General features: G+C 35.8%; 2 protein-coding genes across 5 annotated transcripts in view; one reads left to right on the top strand and one right to left on the bottom strand.

Moving 5' to 3' along the window:
- Positions 1 to 22,277, top strand: part of Obp73a (Odorant-binding protein 73a) — a 372,527-nt gene that overhangs the window by 271,488 nt on the left and 78,762 nt on the right. The gene's annotated exons all lie outside the window — the stretch shown is intronic.
- LOC137253648 (uncharacterized) lies at positions 411 to 15,187 on the bottom strand. Of its 3 annotated transcripts, XM_067790976.1 has the most exons (5): positions 14,983 to 15,187; positions 9,002 to 9,078; positions 6,815 to 7,516; positions 5,884 to 6,153; positions 5,642 to 5,822 (listed from the first exon to the last, which is right to left on the bottom strand). In XM_067790976.1, the coding sequence occupies exons 2-5, from the start codon at positions 9,012 to 9,014 to the stop codon at positions 5,779 to 5,781; spliced, it is 1,029 nt and encodes a 342-aa protein (XP_067647077.1). In that variant the 5' UTR covers positions 9,015 to 9,078; positions 14,983 to 15,187; the 3' UTR covers positions 5,642 to 5,778. The 3 variants fall into 3 exon arrangements, with proteins under 3 accessions (XP_067647075.1, XP_067647074.1, XP_067647077.1); XM_067790974.1 differs by lacking the exons at positions 5,642 to 5,822; positions 5,884 to 6,153; positions 6,815 to 7,516 and adding exons at positions 411 to 3,524; positions 4,447 to 5,114 and having other exon boundaries at positions 14,983 to 15,175; XM_067790973.1 differs by having other exon boundaries at positions 5,224 to 6,153.

The raw sequence follows: 22,277 nt of genomic DNA, 5'->3' as shown, positions 1-22,277 counted from the left end.
TTATTTGGAGATTACGAATGGGATAAGATTATTGTTCAGCCCCATTCATGAAAGGTATGAAGTCTTCGGCACAGTCCGTCCTTACTTGTTTTTTTAAATAACTTTTGAACGGTCAGAAAGAGTTAAATTTTGCAATTAGTTTATTCTAACTGGCAGAGATGCACATCCGTTGATGCCACTTTCGACCATATGCGACCAATTTTCTACATGAACAATAAATGGCATAAACAGTCTTAAACGAGTAGAAAAGTACCGCGCCGATATTTTTGACTTTCGGCGGCGGCGTGCGAAAAACGACCAAAATCGGCGGCGGCGGCTTCGTTTATTGGCGGCGTATATCTCTACTATGTAGTAATTCAATCATGGCATCTACATACCATAAGTTTTTAAAATAGAATAAAAAGCTCGTGTAAAAATATTTGTGCTTATTTTTAATTATGTCCAAGTCATGACGCAATAAAAGCAGGCAGGTGATTTTAGTAGTACAACAAGAAAAATTTGACGGCCCTCATAAAGAGTGAAACTCGATATGTCTCACACATTGGACACGGGAAAATGACAGAAAAATGATGAGAAATAGGAAGAAAAAGTAGAGAAAGTTAGAGGGAAGTGGGAAATGGGAAATGCAAACAGACCAAGAAGAATAGGGAGAGTGAGACTAAAAGAATAAGGGTAATGGTTTCAGAGAAACTAGTAAAAAGAAAAGTCTGTTTCCATAATCCTTAGTTGTAGACAATGGGATACTCTCAAGTTCCAGATATTCAGTTGCGTTGAATAAAACTTTTCCATTTCCACTAAAGAAAAGAAAATAAATCATCCAGGGACTAAAAAAAAACGGGGAATGGTAACGTAATAGTGAGGAGTCCCTTGAGGTGGTTTTCGATACACATTTCCCATCGGTAGATGATTTAGAAGAGCTAGCAGACAGCGCTCACATTCGATTACGGAGCGAGTAGTGCCGGGCTTGGTGACCGATACCAATATCGACTGGGCGGTGAAGACGTTTTCGAAGTTTAAATCGCCGGACCCAGATGGTATATTCCCGGCCATGCTACAACATTCAAGTAGAGCGGTCCTGGAATGGCTTAAAAGAATATTCGATGGGTGTATCAGACTGAATCATGTACTCTTGGAGAACTACTCGTGTACCTTTCCTACCAAAGGCCGGGAAGATCGGTCACGTGTATCCCAAAGACTATAGACCCATCAGCTTATCATCATTTCTGCTCAAAACCTTTGAGAGGCTGATAGATGTGTATATAAAGTCCAAAGTGGATGAAAGGCTGCTCTCAACAACACAACATGCGTACAACAAAGGCAAGTCGGTAGACACCGCATTGCATAGCGTGGTAATAAACATATAAAAAGCCCTGGAATATAAGGAAAATGCTCTAGGGGCCTTTTTATATATTGCCGGCGCTTTCAACAATGTTTCTAAATGCGCGATCACGAATGGTCTTAATTATATTAAAGTACATCCAGCCTTAACCAGATGGTTCGGCTGTATGTTAAATTGCAGGAAGATTACCTCATAATGGGGATTGTATGAGGCCACGAAATCAGTGGACAGGGACACGCCGCAGGGAGGGATGCTATCACCTCTGCTGTGGACGCTAGTCATCAACCAACTGCTGAGTGCCTTCCAACGATCAGCTCGTTGATGGATCGGACGCTTCGGAATATACATACCTGGACATCTCATGTCGGGTTGACAGCTAGCGTGGAGTAGACGGATATGGTCTTGTTTACAAGGTCCCAAATTGGACCAGGCCTAAGTTAGGAGGGGTGACCCTACAGGAGAAACTTTGCACAACATATCTAGGAATCATCCTAGACAGTAAGCTGTCGTGGAAGCCAAACATGGAGGAGAGGGTGAAGAAGGCCTCGACGGCACTTTATGCATGCAAAAGAATGCTGGGGTGTACGTGGGGTTCATCACCCTCTCCTCTCATTGGGTATTTACAGCGATTGTAAACCCTATTCCATACTATGGAGTTCTTGTTTGATGGAAAGCCACACAAAAAACAAACTACTTCAAAAAATTTGAGGGGGTATGCAGGCTATCAATTCTGAGAATTACGGGAGCCCTGAAAACAACCCCGACGTCTACACTGTATGCCATTCTGCACATTCCACCTGTAGACCTGGTAGCAAAGAACATAGCGTTAACAACTGCAACCAATCTCGGTCATATATAGCGTCATCAATTACAGGACGAACAGACTTCCTGATTTCCTATCTGCGCTTCGAGGGATACCTTAAAGCCAGAATAGAAGTGGAAGTTTGGCGCAAGAGTGCTCAAATTGGGGACGAGGCGATGCATGTGTACACAGATGGTTCCAAAGTAGTGGAAGGAGTAAGGCTGCAGTATACTGTGCTGATGCGGAAATACAGATCCTACAAGCTGCCAGATCCCTGTAGCCTTTTCCAAGCGGAAGTATTAACCGAAACCAAAGCCGTAGAAACACTGGAAGAGAATAGCTTAAACTGCAGCCTTCTTAACTTTTATATTGACAGCCAGGTAGCAATTAAGGCAATAATATCGCAAAGCACGGCATCTAAAAGTGTGTTAGAGTGTAAGCAATCCCTGGAAAGAATCGGGACAGGGAGAAGCGTACATCTATATTGGGTCCCAGGGCATATGAGAATAGATGGGAATGAGGCTTGCTCCGTAGAAGTCCCAATTAGATTGGGCGAGATTAAGAGAAGGCGAGAGGTGGACATGATCGTTTAAGCGGTAAAGGCGTGGGTTCGAGCGCGTGGCTGTACAGTGTCGAAGATTATGTCTACACACAGATTTTGACAATCTAAACAAAGTTATGTTGTTGCTGTACCGATGAGCCAGCCATATAATTGAACCATGAAGGCGAGTATTGTCAAATGCGACTCCATTTTGTAAAAGGGGCTTCACCTGTCTCATTTTATTGCGTCATGGACTAAGTAAATAGTTTAGATATATAGGTAAATGAAAATTTTCATGGTACTCTACAAATAATTATTTCATTTAGAATACATAAAATATTAAACTTTTGTTATTGTAGAAGATTGCGATATGTTGATCATGTCTCTGACTGACTGTTTATTTCTGAGTGGAGCGCTGCGTCCCGATGCTGCATAATCTTCTGCTATCATAGTCTTCCATTTATCTAGAAATGATTCATCAGCCCCTGAGCTAGTGTTTTTTACCTTTGTAATGTTATTTTTGTTTTTTCTGCTTACGACAGGAGTAGTTGAGTCATGGGAAACGGATACATCCCGTGTGAACATTGAACGGATTGGCGGAAGGTCACTGTAATCTTCACTGTAATCATCGTACACAGGACGCTGGGATATACGATTACCGGCCTTAATTACAAGATTATTTCTGTTGGGTATTGATACACTAAAAGCTGCGGCTTCTTCTGCCGATACACCGGCTATAGCGGTAGCTTTTGGAGCTGAAACGGCCAACCCATTACGTCCGGAAAGTGCAATCGCATTCGGTTTTGATGAAGCAACACCACCTTCTCCAGCAATTGAGAGTCCTAAGTATCAACAGATAGTTACATTTTAATTAAATTTAATGATGCGGAATTCAGATGCAATCGTGCTATGTGAAAATTGGTGGGGTGCAATAACACCGTACGCAATAAGGCCATATGGCGTTATTTCCAATTGGTTTGAGAAATACCAGCGCAAATGGAAAATAATTTAATTTTCGAAATATGTTCTAATAATCAATTCGTGGCGGTTTTCGAAATGGTACCATCGCAATATGCCAGTAAATATTTCTTTCTTTCTTTTCAGTTCCTCTTAGAAAAACATAATAATTGAATATTCAATTATTATAAGCCGGTGTTAAGCTCATGAATTCTTAATAATAAGTAAAAAAAATTTGTTATTTCCCGATTTTTTGGATAAACTAAAAACATATTTTATATATATACATATATATAAGCGTAACTTGGCAGATTAAAGGGCGAATTAATGGTGACTTATAACCATTAAGCCATAACCAGATAAAACAGCTGATCGAACCTACCTTATGGAAATAAATGTAATCGATTAATGGCGTCATACCATAACGCTAACTCGATTACATTGATTTCCGTAAGGTAGGTGTGATCATCTGTTTTATCTGGTTATGGCTTTATGGTTATAAGTCACCATTAATTCGCCCTTAATTGAGGCAGCGTTAATTCGCCTGCTGTGTGGCGCCGCGCGGCGCGGGTTTCGCGTCCGGCGCCCCGCCGCGCTGACCGTCCGTACCAAACTATGTTATCTTATTTAGATATAAATTTTGGAAAACGCAATAAGACCATCATGATGTCTTTATTTCCCTTGACAGTTGGAATAAGACCATATCAAAATGATGGCTTTATTTCCAATTGCAACGGAAAATAAAATCATTATGGCCTTATTGCGTATGGCGTTATTGCACCCCACCGTGAAAATTAAATAACTTACCTACGGGCTTAGCTTCAGCAACAGAAGCATCTTTTTTAGGTGCTGTTATAGCTACTGTGTCGCTTACATCTTCGTATGGATCCTCAGTGTTTGGGGGCAAAATATCTTCTTCATTAAGCTGCTGCTCAGTCATTTCTTCAACTTTTTGTTCGCTCACAGAATTTTCGACTCCCGGTGTCGATTCAGCTATAACCAAAGGTTGCCTTGTAGGCATTTGGATATCGGGCTTTAGTAGTAGACTGAAATCCTTAATTTTTCCAGTTTTTTGTAAATTAGCCAAGTTCTGAGCTGCCTCACCCAATTCAAGCAAACTCTCTGCGTAAATCCTATTATCTTCAGAACTAAAGAAACCTTTTCTCTTTGCAATCTCTTGAATAGCTACCAAGCGAGCTGCTGCTATTTGTATTCGATTGAAGTCTTGCTCAAAGCTGATCGTCGGAGATGGTTTTTTCAGAGATTCGATATCATCTGTAGTTATGGAAATACTACTTTTCCTGGTATGAGCCGGCTTATTGTTAGATAGTAGGGCAGGCAGCTTTCCAGGTGCTATGATAAACATATTATCGGTCCCATCATTTGTACGAATTAGCTGCAACGATTGACCCCGTAGACCGCCGTAGTAGGGTAATACATTTTCTTTGAAACCTGGCAGGTCATTGTACCTCTGGCTGCATTATGTTTGGGGAAGGGTTGGTTAATAAAATAATTATCAAATCACCAAGTAAAATTTTACAAATTATAAAACCATAAGCGTTCTGAATGTGTCAATAAACTAACAAGAAAGGGAAAACGCAATCGACTAAAAAAGTTTATTTTAATATACACAACCATTTAGAAGATAGTTTCATTAGATAATTAGAAAGAAATTTACTACATCTACAAACGAACATTTCCATTCTTCTTAAATACTATTACTATTTTACCTATTTACAAATAAGAATTCTAACAATATGAACTTATGTCTAAGTATGTTGTTGTATTAGTCTACCAAATAGAGTTCCAGATCAGCCTGGGCATGCGCCTTGCCTCCCACACCAGCGACAGCTACTGACTCTGGATTGAAATAAATGTTAGTAGGTACCCCACGCTTCAAAAATGCTTTCGATATCGGAATAGATACAGCTGTTCCACCGTTTCCCACTACTGCTTTTGAATGAGGCTCCAGTATAAGGGCAGCAGTTTTAGTTTTGTCCCGTTGGCCTTCTGCGAAGTACGGAAGAAAGTAGGTACTAAATGGTATTTGGGGTATTGTGCCTGATGTAGCCGTGTGGCCAATCGCTTCCACTTTCAGCTCGTTGTGTGGTAATTCAAGTTCTGAAGAGGAATGTTTAGCTATCTTTCTTGTTCGTGAGGTTTGCTTTTTAAGCGAAGAGTCCCTTAAATTTATTGCAGAATCAGCTAAATGCGTCATTGGGTTAGAAAGTTTCGATACTAAACCTAGTATGTGTTGACCTGAGCCTGGAAGAATATCCTCAATCACAAATTCTGGATTTATCTGTTGCATCGCTTTTAGTAGATGTGTATCGCTTTTGAAATCTCCACTCTGTATGCTAGGAGCATCAACTGTACGTCTTGATGGTAATTTTATAAATGGTGTCGTTTTAGACCTTTCTTTTAACATTTTTCTTTTATTTTGCTTCTTTCCATTATTTTGGGGGATTGCGATCTCGTTGTCACTTAAGTTTGTCATAGAAGTTCTTGATTCAGCTAAAGGTAAAAAATAAGTTGGAATTATTCGCAGCGGCAAGCGTGTTTCAAAATGTCGTGGCTGCTGTGCTAAGTAATCGGAAATAAAATATGTTGGATTCATGTAAGATTCAGATGGACTCAGGGACAAAGGCCATGGTTGTATACTTTTAGTTTCCCAGCTGCTGCCGATGGTGTAGTATGAGTATTTTATAGCGGGAGTAATATTATGTAGTCAGCAGGTGGTTGAGTGTGCAAATGGGAAAAGAAGTACATTGTGAATGGCTATGATTTTTTAATATTTACAATAAAAATATTAATTACTAAATTTATGAATTAGTAAATGAGCGGATGTGGCAATGATAGTCGATTAGGGGCGAATGAAGGTGTTTATGAAAAAGGCGTGTTTAGTGGTGGCTCCGTATATGTGCAACCCAAAGGGGCTTACTTTTTTACAAAAGATGCAGTTCTTACAAAAATGAAACATATGTAACTCATCTATGGTAATTTCAGTTGAAATAAATAAGTATATATATTTTATTTTATTTTATTAAAGTTATAGTAATGAACTTTAAAAGTTAAAAGTGTTGATGCGTTGATCAGTCATTATAAATGTGTGATGTTGAATCCATCCCCGTAGCTGGTGAGTAATAAACTGTAGGACCAGTAGCAACCAATTTACCTTCACGCGGAATACTCTGATCGCTCGGATTTGTTCTCTGAAGTGCATCTTTCAAATCAACATTAGAAGGAATTGCAATTATCTTTGCACCTGGTCCAGCTATGGTCAAACTACGTGGGTGTGTAAGTGCATAACCGCCAGGACCAACAATAGCAGTTCCACCACTACCTGCTGTTGCTACACCGCCAGGTCCAGCAATTGCGATTCCACCTTTTCGCACTTTAAGACGCTGAATAATTATACCGCCTTGCTTAGCGGCTTCCATTTGTGTTTGTTGTTCCGCAGTATGGCGGTGTCCGAATATTTGTTTCTCCATGTGCACAGTGGAGTTATCCGTTTCATCAGCCTCGGAAGCGCTGTTACTTGTCTCATCCTCCCATTGATAATCACTCACTTTCTGTGGAGGTTGATCACCGATAACTTCGTAAAAAGGTTGCACCGGCCGATATGTTTGTGTTGTAATATAGGGAACCGTTTGAGGCATTTGACCAGAAACGTTGGATGAACCATCTGGCTTGTTGTCTTGACGGAAAGGAAATTTGAATATATTTTGAAAAGCTGTTTTTATGGCATTGGCGGCAGTGGTATTTTTTGGGTCGTTCGGTCGTGCGATGGTAGACACAACATTTTGAATGCTCAAAGCTCCTGGACGGGAATTGAAGTTATTCGAACTATGTGTTGGATTATTCATTGAAGGTTTGCCTATAAGATTTGAATTCATATTTATGTTGGTATTGGTGTTAGGATGGGTAGCCTCAGCAGAAATTCCCCCAATGGGAAGCTGTTGCTCAGCTTGCTCACTTGTGCTAGGCTCTTTTTCCCTTAATGGTTTTGGTATAACTCGTTTTCTTATAATTTGAGTTGTAACATTAGAGCTCGACCCACCACCGCTGCTACTACTAGTTGCTGTAGTTTGTATTTTGTAAGGTCTTTGTATCCCAATAACCTTTTTCTCTCTTGAATTTATAATATTGGCGTCTCCCTTTTCCACAAATTTTATTTGGGTTGTTTGTGAAATGGCGTGTTTGGAATCTTCATTCAGAGCCACCTCGCGAGGTAAAAAAAACAAATGATATTTTGGTTTTAGCTTAGCATATTTTTCTTGTTTCTTTTGCTTAGTTTTCCAATACAAATTGTCAATATCTCCAACAATCTTATATCCTTTCACATAAAACTCTTGAGGGGTATTTTTATTAATATATTCTTCCTTATTTAGCTCGTAAAGTCGCACCGGTACTACAAAATGTGTAGTCAATTGTTGCCGTTCGGATGAACCATGTGATGATGGTATAACAACTAGGCTCGGTCGAAAGAACAAAGTATTATGGCTTGTATTGTCTTTTTTTACCTTTTGTTGTTTAAGAGGAGGTCTGTTAAACTGAGTTGCTTCGAAATCTGAGTAGGGCAAAATGTATTGTTGGTCCAATCGAACTGACCTAATGGAAGGAAGAAGAATGGTTTCCCCATTTAAATCAGTCGTTTGGTGGTACTGTTGATGAAACGGTTGCATTAGTGGCTTTGGAAATAGATACTGGCTTGAATCTAAAATAGCTGGAAGCTTAGATTGCTCTGTTTGCTTCCGAACATATCCCAGTGCATTGTTAATTTTTTCGATTTCTTTGAGAATTCGCTGAGCTTCATGCATCTTCGCATTTGATTTTTCGGAGTTGTTTCCGGTAGAGCCTTGTAGTTGGTCAACTTCATCAGGGAATTTGACTAGCCTTTGCTTCTCAACTCTGCAAACGAAAATTGCAAGCAATGGGTGTACGCTTATGAGTACTAAAGTGCTGAAAACGTATCTAATTTTACTTTGTTTAATATGCAATGGAAGAATTTAGGTTAATTTTTGATCATTACGTACAAATGACAAGGATAATACTAATTGTCCAAATGGCATGACATTGAGGTTCACACAACGAACGAATAAACAAAATGATTGAAGCTCGGATTTTATGATTTCGAACGCTCATTTAAGCACAGAAGCGAGCAATAAAGGAGTTATTAAGGACAATATTGTCTAAAGTAAAATGAAAATTATTATGAAAAAGCGTTGTGAATTGTTATATATTCCGTTGCTGGAATGTTTTAGATTAGAACAGAAATAAGAGCCAAGCACGTTAAAATACTTTTGAAAAGACTGATACGACAATTCGTATTAATCTATTTAAATCGTCTGCGAATACTTACGTAACATCTGCATCGCCAGAACCGATTGGTTGCCCCTGAGGTGTAATAGATATTGCAAATAATATTGAAAATATAAGCTAAAAATAAAGAGGATGTCAATTAGATAATTTATATGGTAAATATCATGGGTATATTTATTGGCGAACGCCTTGGTGGGATGGTGCGTGCTCGCCTACCGCGGTTGGGTTCAAGCCCCAAAAAAGTCTACTTTAAAATACTTGAGAAAATGTTTTTTTCAAACGGGATCCCTGGTTGGCAAACAATCCAAGTGTATTTCTGCCATAAAAAGCCGTTTGGTGTTTGCATAAAACATCTACTTAGGTGAAAGGGAAGCTCGGCCAAAATATCCTGTCAGATATATCACGCCGAGTATTTATTTTATTTTTAAGTACATTCGTTTATAAAGCATTTATCATAGCATTAATTGACTTAAAGGTGTACAATTAAGTACGAATAACGAACATTTTTCGTTGCAGTAAAAAAAACTTCTAATTTTTGAGCCAACATTTTCAGATTCTATTCCATATGCATATAATTATATAACAGTTACATTAATAGCAACGAAAAACGAGAACTTCGAGAAGTTGCTTTATTTTTATAATAATAATAGACAGTTATAATAACAATCCCTTGGCCCGATATACCTCCAAGAAGTTTAAGCCCGAACTTCTCTTCCAATTTGTGGTATGCTGCTTTTCCGTACAGATGGCGGACCTACTTGTTTTATGCCGACTCCGAAAGGTCCTTAGAAATCATTCGAAACGCTAGCCAAGTATTTTGATGCTAAATTTCGTTATTTCAGTCGGAAGCCACTGGTGGTATGACCACTGTAGTCTACGAGAGAAATTCACCAATTTGGTACAAATACAAATACAATAAGCTTTTCTCTTATTCGAAGATTCCATGGACAATATTATATTTCGGTTGCCACCTGCTTCCCTGTTTAGTTTTTAAACAACAATTTAGCGGGACGGGACCTCTATATTCTACGACGACCATAACAGGCATCTCTGAGGCAGACTAATTTTCGCAGATAAGCTTCTCATAGCAGAAATTCATTCGTAGTGTTTCCCAAACCACTGCCTGTGGTCGAACCGTTTAGAAGCAGGTTTTTTTTTAAAGAATTTTTATGTTTTTATTTCGGTTTAAGGACCACATTGCCACGACCCCACGGTAACCACTGTGCCAATAAATTTCAAATAAATTTAAAATTAGTATGACAATAAAAAAGTTTAAATAAGAATCTAAGCGAACACATTAGCAGCCATCTTATTTATTTATTTACTTTTTCGTGGTTCAATCCTAACACAGCAAGGGTATACCTTATAATTATTATTGTTAGTCACTACAGATTATAATTTCAATAATATCAACATTTTTATATAAAAAAACTTAAATTACTTTAAGAATAGCTTTGCAATTAATTGAGTAGACAAAAATATATCATATCATAAAATATAGCATTGCAGTAAACTTTGAATCAAGTACTATTTAAGACAACTTTTTTTAATGTTATTTCCTTTTCTGAAAATTTCACCTGACTCACAAAAGCTAAAAATCATGGAGCTATCCCGCAAAAACGCAAGCTTTTTTTGGATTTTTCACACTCACGAACTAATATTTCGAAAGTAAGTCTCCATTTTATTCTGGATATTTACCCCACAATTTTAATGCACCATATACTTTGTTTTGTTTAATTTATGGATTGCCTTTAGTTAAGGACGAAAACTATAAATTTTTTTACGATTTACCCCGCACTAAATTTCGAATATCTAGCCCTATTAGGCCCTGTGCTGGCTTTTGTTTTTTGTTATAACTGCTTTGGTCCATACACATACATTTCGACTCTGAAATAAAAGTTGGGGCATCTTTTAAAATAAGAGATACCAATTTAATTTAAGATGGATAACTCCAACAGTATGTAATTTAATTTAATTTAATTTAATTGTATGTGCATATTAAAATTGCTTAGGTCCTTTCAAGCAGGGACGGAAAATAATAATCTTCTCTTTTTTCGGAGTCGAAAAAGTCCTGGTCAAAAAATGGACCTAGGTGAAAATGTTTGAGTTCCCAGGTATCCCTATAGCAGTATCATGTCGAATCATGCATCCTTTTTATTTTTCGAACTTTTTCCATAAAAGTCCACATATAAAAGTAAAATCTGTATTTTTATTTTTTAGTCCGATAGAACTAGTTAAACTCGGACTTTTAAAAATAAAAGTCCGGAAATAAAAGTTAAATCCGGACTTTTATTTTTTAAGGCCAAAATAAAAACCCGGCTTGATAACAAAGAAGAAACGGCTTATCCGAATTAAGAAAAAATTTTTGTTTCGGATAAGCCTCTTCTTTGTTATCAAGCAGGACTTTTATTTTGGCCTTAAAAAATAAAAGTCCGGATTTAACTTTTATTTCCGGACTTTTATTTTTAAAATTCCGAGCTTAACTAGTTCTATCGGACTCAAAAAATAAAAATCCGAAAATAAATTTTATCTTGATCCAAATATATTAAAAGTCCAAAATTAGTAGTTTTGCAAGGAATCATATTATAAAAGGAATAACAGTTTCGGCCCCTGCTTTCAAGAGAGTCGGATCTGCTTTGCCATTGCATATAGTGACAAATTTGTTAGAGTCGTCAACTAGTGCGACTTTTGGCGGAAAAATTTGATAAAATTTATCAAAACTGACTAAGTTCATGTGGTTTCCATATGATTTTTTTCTAATATGCCTAAGTCCGACATAAAATTTCTTTTATTGCAAATTGTACATCAAATTGAAAATGGACAGCTTAGAAACAAGTAATTCGAATTTCCCATAATTTACTTGGCATGGACTTTGGCGGCTTTGATATACATATATCGTCTCATATATTAATCTTATATTTTGTTTTTTATATTTTTATTCTCTACTTTTTATTACTGCCAGCAAAATAAAATTGCAATGACGTTTGTAGTGATTTCTAAGTGAAAGAACAGAAGAAGGTTTTATGACAACGGTTTGAATTTTCGGATATCTTGGTTCATGCGCCACCAAACGGAGCTTTTTCGGCACCATCCCTCATTGTCATTCAACTCCAGACAACGATCAAATTTTCTGGTCCCTGGTGCAATGGGAAGTTACTTTGTTAAATGTTAAATAGATAGCTAGGAGTGCCCTTTACTGCATTTAGGGTTGTTTTCTCATGTGAACTTTAAAATCTATAATTTTGTATACAAAAAACTTTTTTATCGGACAGATAAACCTTAAAGCTAACATGAGAAAATGGCTGTTAATGTATCAAAACATATTTTAAAGAATTTTTTATTTATTTATTAATTTTGGAAAAATGTAAACCAATTTGAACGTAAGAACGGACAAAGCGACAGCTGTTTCGATTATACTTTGTAAATCTCTTCAAACATTTTCTCCCTATAGTGGGATTCGGACACGTCCTCCTGCCATAGTCGAACTTTTAAAGCCAAATCCATGCCTTTGTTGTTGAGCAACTTTCCCTTATTGCATTCTCTTCGTAGTTTATTGTTTGGACAGTACCAACTTTGTAAGTTAGCTTGGCCAAAACTACGCTTTATTGTTCGCGATTCACGTAAGTTTCATTGGAACGAAATCTGAGCTTGAACCTCTCTGCAAGACCGTCTCCAATAGAGCAAAAACTTATATGTGTGATATTCTGAGATTGCTGAAACAGTTTGCAGGAAACTGGAAAAATTGGTATCAGAACCACCCTAATGTAGATAGGGTACGACTTTTAAATATTTTTGTTTTTGTAAATTAAACGCGTAGAATGCCGCAACGTACGCTAATTATGTATTCAGTACGAGAGCGATGCCGTAAAATGCGGTCAAAAATTATTCTTCACTTGCCTTTCATTGTTTACTGGAAATTAGCATTCTCGTACGTACATATCATACCAGAGACAAACTAAGATACCAACGAAAAAAGCTACGAACAGAATCCGCTATTAAGGTGTGTGAATTAAGAATGGTCTAAGGCTACGTATACATACATTTGTGCCCACATACATACAACTAATTATGAAACAATCCGATGCTTTAAATACATTAGCTAAAATTTTTAAACTTAACTACATCTTCAATTACTTACTGTCCGTCGATAAAATATGTACGTATTTCAATAAATTCCTTTAAAAACTTTAAAGAAGAGAAATCGACATTAATTCGGTGTCGTAATTCAATAAAACGTTCGATAGAACACACAAAAGCTTGGTGGCAAACATGTTAAATATAAACCCAAAAAATAAACAAATAAGAACAAAAGCTAAAACCCAAATCTTATAGCCAACAAATAAATGTCAATGACCGTTGGATTTTTACACAGTGTTCGATAAAATATTCTTATTAGCACAATGGCAAAGTAAATGAGTCAAATACTTGGAATGACAATGCCTTCGGCAATATTTGTTAATCCCTTTGATGCCAATCTTCATTATTTTGTACGGCTTCAGGCTCTAGTAGAAAGTCTACAATAAACATATATCGCAATTAATTTAAGTACTGAAAAAATAATTCATTGAAAAAGGTGTTACAATGGCTACGTAAATTCCTGAGTAACTTTCATGTGAAAACAAGAATATCTCCCCTTCTTCGCTAGCATGAAGAACAAAACCTCTACAGGGTTTACTCAGCTAACTTTCAATGGAAAATTGGTAAAAAAAACTTCAAAGTATGGTAATAAAGATTTGGTTTCATAACTTTTTTACGTACATAAACAAAAATGACATTTTGAATCCCAATAAGATCTTTTTTACGTAAACGCTTTTTTGGACATATTTTCTAACAACAATGAACCCTAACTTATTATTATCTGAGCGAAATACTTGCATATTTACATGTCGTCAACGCCGTGGTAAAAGCTGCTAACTCCATCCAAGAAAATGTAACAGTGGAACGAAAAAACTAATTCAACTCAACATTCTAAGTATTAAAATATATGGAAAATATTTGTGGTTATCAGTTTTCCATAAATTTTGCAGCTAGCAGTTCTTATCTTGATATCGGCGATATATTCGATTGGAGTTTTAATTTTGCCCACATAAAACAATATGTATATACATATGTTGACGGTACTATAATCATTGCCGGGAATGGTTGAATGACGAATAAAAAGGAATGAAAGGAAAAAAGTGTAAATCATACTCGAGATTCTTAAGTTAAATGCGCATAGCTAGGAATTTATAATTTGCACACAATTAACAATTTCTGATTACGGATTTTACTTTTCTACATACTTTTTCGTTTCATTTAGCTAATAAAAAGCTTTTTAATAACATTTACGAAAAGTCAATAAATTATTTTGTCATTTCTTGTCGCAGCATCTATTGCAGGAGAAAAACGTTTTCCGCCTGAAACACCAGCGTGACATTGACCAAACTTGGCTTTGTTCACCCTAATATCCCTGATGATGCAGACATGCCTCTTCTCACACAAATACTTTTAAAAATTGTAGTCCTATAGTTTTTTCCTGGTGCATTTTTACGGTACTTCCGATAACCAGCTATCTAAGTCTTGAGATAGTATGTTTTAAAATATTTGTAGGCACTGAACTATAAACAGTTCAATTGTGGAAATTGGAAAATTCAAAAATACCAGAATTTATTATTACTTTATTGTTACAACGCTTTTCCAGTTTAACCGTTTTACTTCAAATTCAGTATAGTTTACCAATTCGGTAATTTAAATAGCCGTACATAAATGAAAAGTAAAGCCCAACTAGAATAACAGAGGGAGACAAATTTTTCTGGTTTTTATTTGTGGCGAGCAAATAAGCAAACTGTAATTCATGCAGACCGAAAAAAAGTTATAAATATACCAAACATTTTTAAACCCCCATATTTGTTCACAACTTCGCCTACTATGTACTTCATATTAACAAAATTCGTGCAAGCGGTTACTTGTTTCATACTTATGTAGTTCACACAATTTTATTCTCAATATAGATATGCTCACATAATATTATTTTTAACTTACAATTTGTTTCTTCATTTTCAATTTTTTTCTTTTTTTTTGTAGTATATGATAATTTTTCAATTTCTAAACTCTTATAAACAGTTCTTTCATATGAATAAAACTTCACTCGTCCATTAGAAATTAAATAAGTGACTAAAAAATTACACACGCGATCGACCAAGCTCCTTCGCGTCTCAACAAGCACTGCGTTTGTGCGCAGCCGCTAGTCTCGGTTTATATCGTTTCGTTGGAATAATAAAGAGAACTACCGAGACCACAGCACAATGCTAGTTAGGTCTGAGTGAATGAAGTAGCATTGCCCTTCTTTCGCTTTTTCGTTGTTATCATATCATTTTTGCGATTTAAATGCCTTTGTTTGTAAGAGCAGATATGTATATGACAAAGAGAAGTTAAGAGAAAGTGATATTGATCAAACTCTTCAGCCACATACCTATTCTTTTATCTGTTTCACAGTTTTTTGCTTATACCATTGGTTGATAGCCTGTGAATTCCAAGAATATTTAAGTTTGATGGTTTATTGCTTATTGTATTTTCGTATAAATCTTTTTCGATTATCTAATTAGGGGCGCCGCAATTACGTTTTATATATTAATTATTGAGCACAAAAGCAAAAGTCGTATGTTACACATCGATCAATAACAAGAAATGCTCGTTTCTTGAAAATAGTACCCTGCATATCATTTTTTACATTTGCATACAGTCTAAACAAAGCGAGTTCATGTCTTCAGTCTTTCGTTCGGCTCATTATACCAATTAGGATGCTTTTAGTTTAACATAGCATACACTTGAATTGACTTAAGAGCTGTCACTTACGTTTCTGTTTAATGAATTTTGCTTGCAACAATTATGTAAGCTTAAACATTATTGACTTGGCTTAGAAACGTTTTGGGTTTTGATTTTCTACGTTAGTACAAAGATTTATTTATATAATGTAATGCCTTTTTAAGCTTTTCAAATCAAATCTATTTATGTACGTAACACTTTTATGTTTTTGGAGAAAATATGATGCTAGAAGGTTGGGCATCTCGATTTATAATCAAGGCTAGGTTGCCCTTTATAATCAAGTCAATTCTATGTTATGTGAAAAAACAGGATATTAACTTATACAGAACTCTATTACGACCGCATTTCAATACTGAATTTTGAAGGGTCCTAAACCGGAAATGAAATGGTTATTCAGCTATCGAGTTCACCGTAAACTGATGTGAATGCATGCTGCGCCAACTGAGGGTGATGACAACATTAAATGAATGTATGGTGGCTCAAATTTGTAGCTATGTATTAGGGTGTTCGATTATTCGACTTTTTTCAAAAACCGGTTTTCCGGTTATTCGAAAAAATTTAATAAAAAAAAAACCGTTTTTAAGTTCTCAAACCCGGGGAAAACCGGATAAACCGTTTTTAGTACTTGTCCAAAATAATAAAATTTCCGTTCAGCTGAAAATAAAACGTTTACATACCAATAAGTAAATCGTTTATTAAAAACAAAACACATTCAATGTGTATTTAATACAGTTATAAGCAAAAGTATATTAAGTCTTATTTCATTTCACAGTATAATATTTAATTATGGTAACAAAAAGTCCTCATAGTTATGTGAAGAATTAACTTATTGCGATTAAAGTAATTTTTTAAAAATAAAATACGGTTTAAATATTTCGGGCGTAATCTATTCTTTTCTAGTGTTTAAGTACAAAATCAATGTTTGGAGAACTTTGACTCGGCGTTCCATTAATCGCTTTTGTAAGCATTTTAGAAAATCTACAGACAAATAGACTTGCGATTTATAAATGTTACTATACAAAAATTTAAATATCCTGTCTGCTTCAACTAACGTTACGGACATTTTTGACAAATCAAAAATGGCAACTTCCAAGGCTTTTGAAGATTGTTGAGAACTGTTATCATTTCAATATCATGTTCACTGAAGGGTTGAAGGTTTGAATCCAAAAGAGTATGATTGACACATTTATAAAGCTTCAAAAATTTTACTTTACCTTTGCTTTATTTTTCCAACAAACGTATTACAAAAACAACTGTTTTTCGGTGCTACCATACAAACACATAAGCTCATACATATGTAAGTATATTGTGGTTGCTTCAATAAAAACAAGATGATAATACAATTACCCCGCGTTCCAAAGGACAATGGAGTGATCCAAATCTCGATAAAAATTTAACATGTTGCCATATTTCGATAAGCTTTCAAAGGCCTTTATAGTCCTTCTGCAAACCGGTTAACCGAAGAAAAAAACCGGGTTATTCGATATTCGAAATTTTAGGATAAAAAAACCGGCCATAAAATTAAGAAAAACCGGCTTAAAACCGGTTCGAATAAACCGGGTCTATCACCCTACTATGTATATATATTGTGACGAATATTAGCATCACTAAGCTGATACTAAATAAATAATCACGCAACAATAAAAAAAAACATGAAGCAGCCACTCGTATATATGTACATGAACACATCAATCGTCATTTACACACATACATATATGAAGAGATATTTCACGCACATGCTTGCGGTCATCAGCCGGAGTAGTTGCTCACGCATACACACGCATATGACTATGAGTAACGCTTAAACTACAAATATACATGTATAACTGTGGTACGGAAGCGGGAGATTAGAGAAGGTGAAACGTCTAGACCTTTGGATAAATATGTTGACGATGCAACGGAGACTATAAAAGCAGCGCAAGCTGAATAGTTAGTTATCAGTTTGATTTAAGCACGCTATTGGTTGTGAAGTATAAGTGTTATTGTGAAGTACTCTCAAAGCAGTCTAATAAAAGCCATTTTGCATTACTGAATATTGGAGTTATTTATTCAACAGTTTAGCGATTCAAACGTTAGCAGAAGGTTTCAAATAAGCGGAATTTCCTGAAATTCGTTAAAATATGTATGTATTACATTCACCGATATAATGGAAGTTGTTTAATAACTGAACAACTAGAAACTTTAAAAGGTATACTAAAATAAATTTAAAAATGTATTGCCAAGTGAATACTTAAGTAAGCATTGTTTTTATGTTTTAAGAAAGAACTTCATCTAACAAAAACACAATTTTTGCTCCATATATGATGACGATAATTTATCCGCTTTATCAACAATTTCCAAGAGGATATAAGTCGAGGCGTTGAATTCAGCCTTAAGAACTTATTGTTAGTGTATGTGTGTTTGCGTTAAGCTAGTTATACTGTCTGGGATTGCAGGAACAATGCTATTTTTAACAGCTTTATGCTAAAAGTTGTGCCTTAATAAACAAGCAGTGGCAAATTTGTATGTCAGCTCGAGCGCGTTTATGCATTCCTGCATCAAGCGCTACTAATGCAAAGCACGCACAGCCCAATGTATGTTATTTCGAATGCAAGCGAATATTTTGCTTTTTTCTTGTGTCCGTTGATGGCCATCACTATAAGTGACCTTCGCTTACAAATTCAAATGAAATGCATGTGATTAGAGTTGTCTTACAAATCGTGAAATGCATTCTTCATAGATTACAGTAATCTTGCAGTTGTTATGATTAGTTTAACTATATGTAGGGGTGTATGTATGTATAAAAATATTCGATTTTACAAAAAGTCCATATACATTGTATGCCACTTAGAATATGAAGCAACTTCTTAATTTATGGGTAATAGATAATTTTATGTACGTATATATATAAAAAAAAACTATTTTTAAAGTCTCGTTGGTAGCATCAAAAATGAGGACAGTGGTTCGCAGCTTAAATAAATCAAGAATGAGTTCGTTGTTGTTTAATTTAGATGCGCCGTTAGAGGATCTGAAATTATGTTTAAAAGAGGCAATAATAAACGAAGGAGTTTAAGCCATGACGATAGTCCTTTTTAACAAACTGACTATCTCACCTCGCATTTGTCGATGTATAGTTGGGTAGTTAACACAGAAACGGAAAACGAATTAATCAATTAAACCAAGAAAGACGATTAAAGCTCGGTTTTTCCATGCGTTTACATACAATTTTACTGCTCAACCCAGTTTATGCGTCCAAAGTGGAGAGTAAAACTTTTTCCAACTTTAACTGTACCTGAAACAGCCACTGAAAAACAAAAGGCAATATATCTTCACAGTTCTCACAATACGAGTTTAGCGTCAACATCAATATAGAAATAAAAGCAAATACTGCCAGTACTTCTAAAAAAGGAATGCGCTATCTAATATAAATGTAACTAATTTCAGTGGTTTATTTCGTAAAAAAATTTTTATAGTCAACGCTTCATCGTCATCACTATTGGCCGTTTGTGACAATTTATGCCAGCCACCCCTATTTCGCCAATTTAGAGCACCACGGGAGGTCAAATCTTCTTCTATCTGCCTCTTCGAGCTCGATGAAGGTTTGTCTCACCCTTCCTTTATTCAAAATGGCGGTGCAAATCTAATTAATTAATACTAATAAATCGCCTTGCCTTTGGGATTTTATTCGCTGCATTATGTTCATATATGCGCTCATCATTACACCTCCTTCGCCATCGGTATCGCGGAAAAGACAATAAATGTTCCGGAGATCGTTTTATCGAACACTCCAAAAGCATCTCATTTTTTCTTGACAAGAGGCAAATAATTCCAGGAAATTCAAATTGGAATATCACCTAAAAGTAAGTAGGATATATAATATAAATATACCACCCTTGGACTAAAAAATTATCTCTTAAGCCCGTATAAATAACATCATCAAATGCACGTGAGGACCTCACAAAGACTGAATGAGTCCATAGTGTTAACAACCAAACTGAAAACCATATAATCATACATCTGCTATCACTAACTAGGCTTATTAAAAAGCACGTGACGCCTGAAAGTAGTCCAGTCCGAATATCCATCATGAGCCTACAGTCGTCTCTTTTCAATTGTAAGAGTTAAGACTTTGTTAACCAAAGGTTGTAAGACCTGCACACGACACTTGCAGATACTTCTTCCTCTACCGATTCTTTCTAGAGATTGCTTATACTCTAGTACACTTTCGTATGCTGTGCTGTGTGCGATTATTGTCTTGATTGCTGCTTGGCTGTCGATATTCCTTTAACATAAAAATAACAATTTTTTTTCGAAAACATGCTCAACAATCCGTTTCCTATCTGCAGGTGAATATCATTGAGAAAAATTGTGATGTTATTTGCATCAGCAGCAATGAGACAACTGTATATTGCCACGATATATTGTTATTGTTTACACCTACTCCATCGACTAACATTAAGTAGTAATTTTGGCCTAAAAATTAGATTGGCATTTGGCACATTCAAAGCTGAAGATATACATCATTCGTCTACACTGCAAAGCTCTATAATAAAATGCTGATAAGCTATGGCTTAAGCCAATATAATTAAAAAAACTTTCTTCTTCTATGATAGAAATTCCGGTGTAGTAAAATTTTCCTTTCAACGCTTATGATTTATATGCCCGACACATAAGATTTTTTATGCGGCATGACAGATGTCCACATTGCATGTGCTTTCATGGGAAGCAACAAATAGCGCATCACCAACGGGATCTGGCATGCAAAAGTAGCCAACTTTCAACTTTTGTTGCAAACAAAGCATAAGAAGAAAACTTTTACATTTTTTATATGAATGGGCAAGTCGAAATAAGTTCCAAGTGCTAAGTCTGAACTGCTCTTTGTATTTACATACGCAATATCTCATTCACAATCGCGTGAACATGAGAAAATCCTTTTTGACGAGGCCATTATTTACATATAAGTAGTTATAACTAGAATGTAAAGAAATAAAGTAAAAGACTTTAGGTATATGCGTATGAATATATTTCAACACATTATTCTTTCATACCCTCTGCAGTGACGAAGTCAGTGCTCTGCTGTTTGGACGATTTATTTATAAATTTAATGCGTGAAAAGCACACAGTCAAAGGTTGTGGAGGCAAACATAACTATATTTATTTTTAAAGCAAAATTACTAATTGTAATCAAAAGTCACCTGGAAAACTATCTTTTTATAGCGACAAATGATGATGAATCTCGTGTAACGATTTGAAATAAAAATGTTTACAAACTCCAATTAAAATGCAATTAAAAAGAGTCTAGTACAAACAGAAATGTGTATATATGTATGTTTTCGTAATCCAAGAAATTTACAAGTACATATTTTGGTACTTAAGTGACATTTATATTTTAATCTTAAAAAAAAATGAATGTAAGGCGCGATAACCTCCGAAGAGATCTAAGGCCGAGCTTCTCTTCCAATTTGCGCCGTGCTCCTCTGATTTTCCCTACAAATTGGCCGGACGGGACCTACATGATTTTATGCCGACTCCGAACGGCATCTGCAAGGCAGATGAGTTTTCACTGAGAGCTTTTCATGGCAGAAATACACCCGGAGCGCTTGCCAAACACTTCCGAGGGGCGACCCCGCTTAGAAAAATTTTCTTCTAATTGAAAAACCTTATTTCTAAAATTTTTGATGTTGCTTTACCCGGGGTTTGAACCCAGGGCATCCGGTGTGGTAGGCGGAGCACGCTACCATCACACCACGGTGGCCGCCATTTTAATCTTACTTATAGTATAAATGCGAAAGTTTGTCAGCAAGTGAATTTGTAAGTTTGTAAAATAATCACGCTTGAATTAGTAATCCGGCCTTCCTTAAAATTCTGTAAACTAATTTTCATCTGTATATCACATCAATAGTGTACGTCAATAACAATGAATTTCGAGATCCCAACCGGTTTTGCAGAAACCATATGAGAACTTGAGTAAGCCTTAAATTCGTTTAAACAGTATGCCTAAGAAGCGCAAGGATCCGAAGGAGTTATTAGTAAGTACGGATGGCGTTAATTCCCATATATCAAATTGTTTCGGAGACAGCGACTAAAATGCGGACCCATGCGTTCCATGTAATTCATCAATGCGCATGCGCAGCATGAACAATTTATATTGTTGACGTCTTTTCCAAAACCGGCTATGCGAAGGCGCTCAAATTTTGCAGGAGATCAAAAAAGATTTTTTACCCTTAATTCCACAAAAACTGTTTACCATTAAAATATAAATAGAAATATTTACAAAAATATTATGTTTATTTATTTACCCTCAAAACGGTTACTAAATTCGTATTTTTATCCGGTTATCTTATACATATTCGTATAACTAATATTTGTAGATCTAAGCACTAAAATTACAACGAGGTCTACCATTTTGCATACTATCTAAAATTTTTAAATCCTGATTTTTCCTTTTTGTTGCCTTCCATTCCATCCAATTCAGCAAGACCCTGCTATGTTTTGCGATCAGTGACTGAAAAACATTTTCACTCAAACATAAC

Source organism: Eurosta solidaginis, chromosome 5 (genome assembly GCF_040869045.1).
Source record: "Eurosta solidaginis isolate ZX-2024a chromosome 5, ASM4086904v1, whole genome shotgun sequence".
Classification (NCBI taxonomy): domain Eukaryota; kingdom Metazoa; phylum Arthropoda; class Insecta; order Diptera; family Tephritidae; genus Eurosta; species Eurosta solidaginis.
This window is presented reverse-complemented; position numbering and strand designations above follow the sequence as displayed.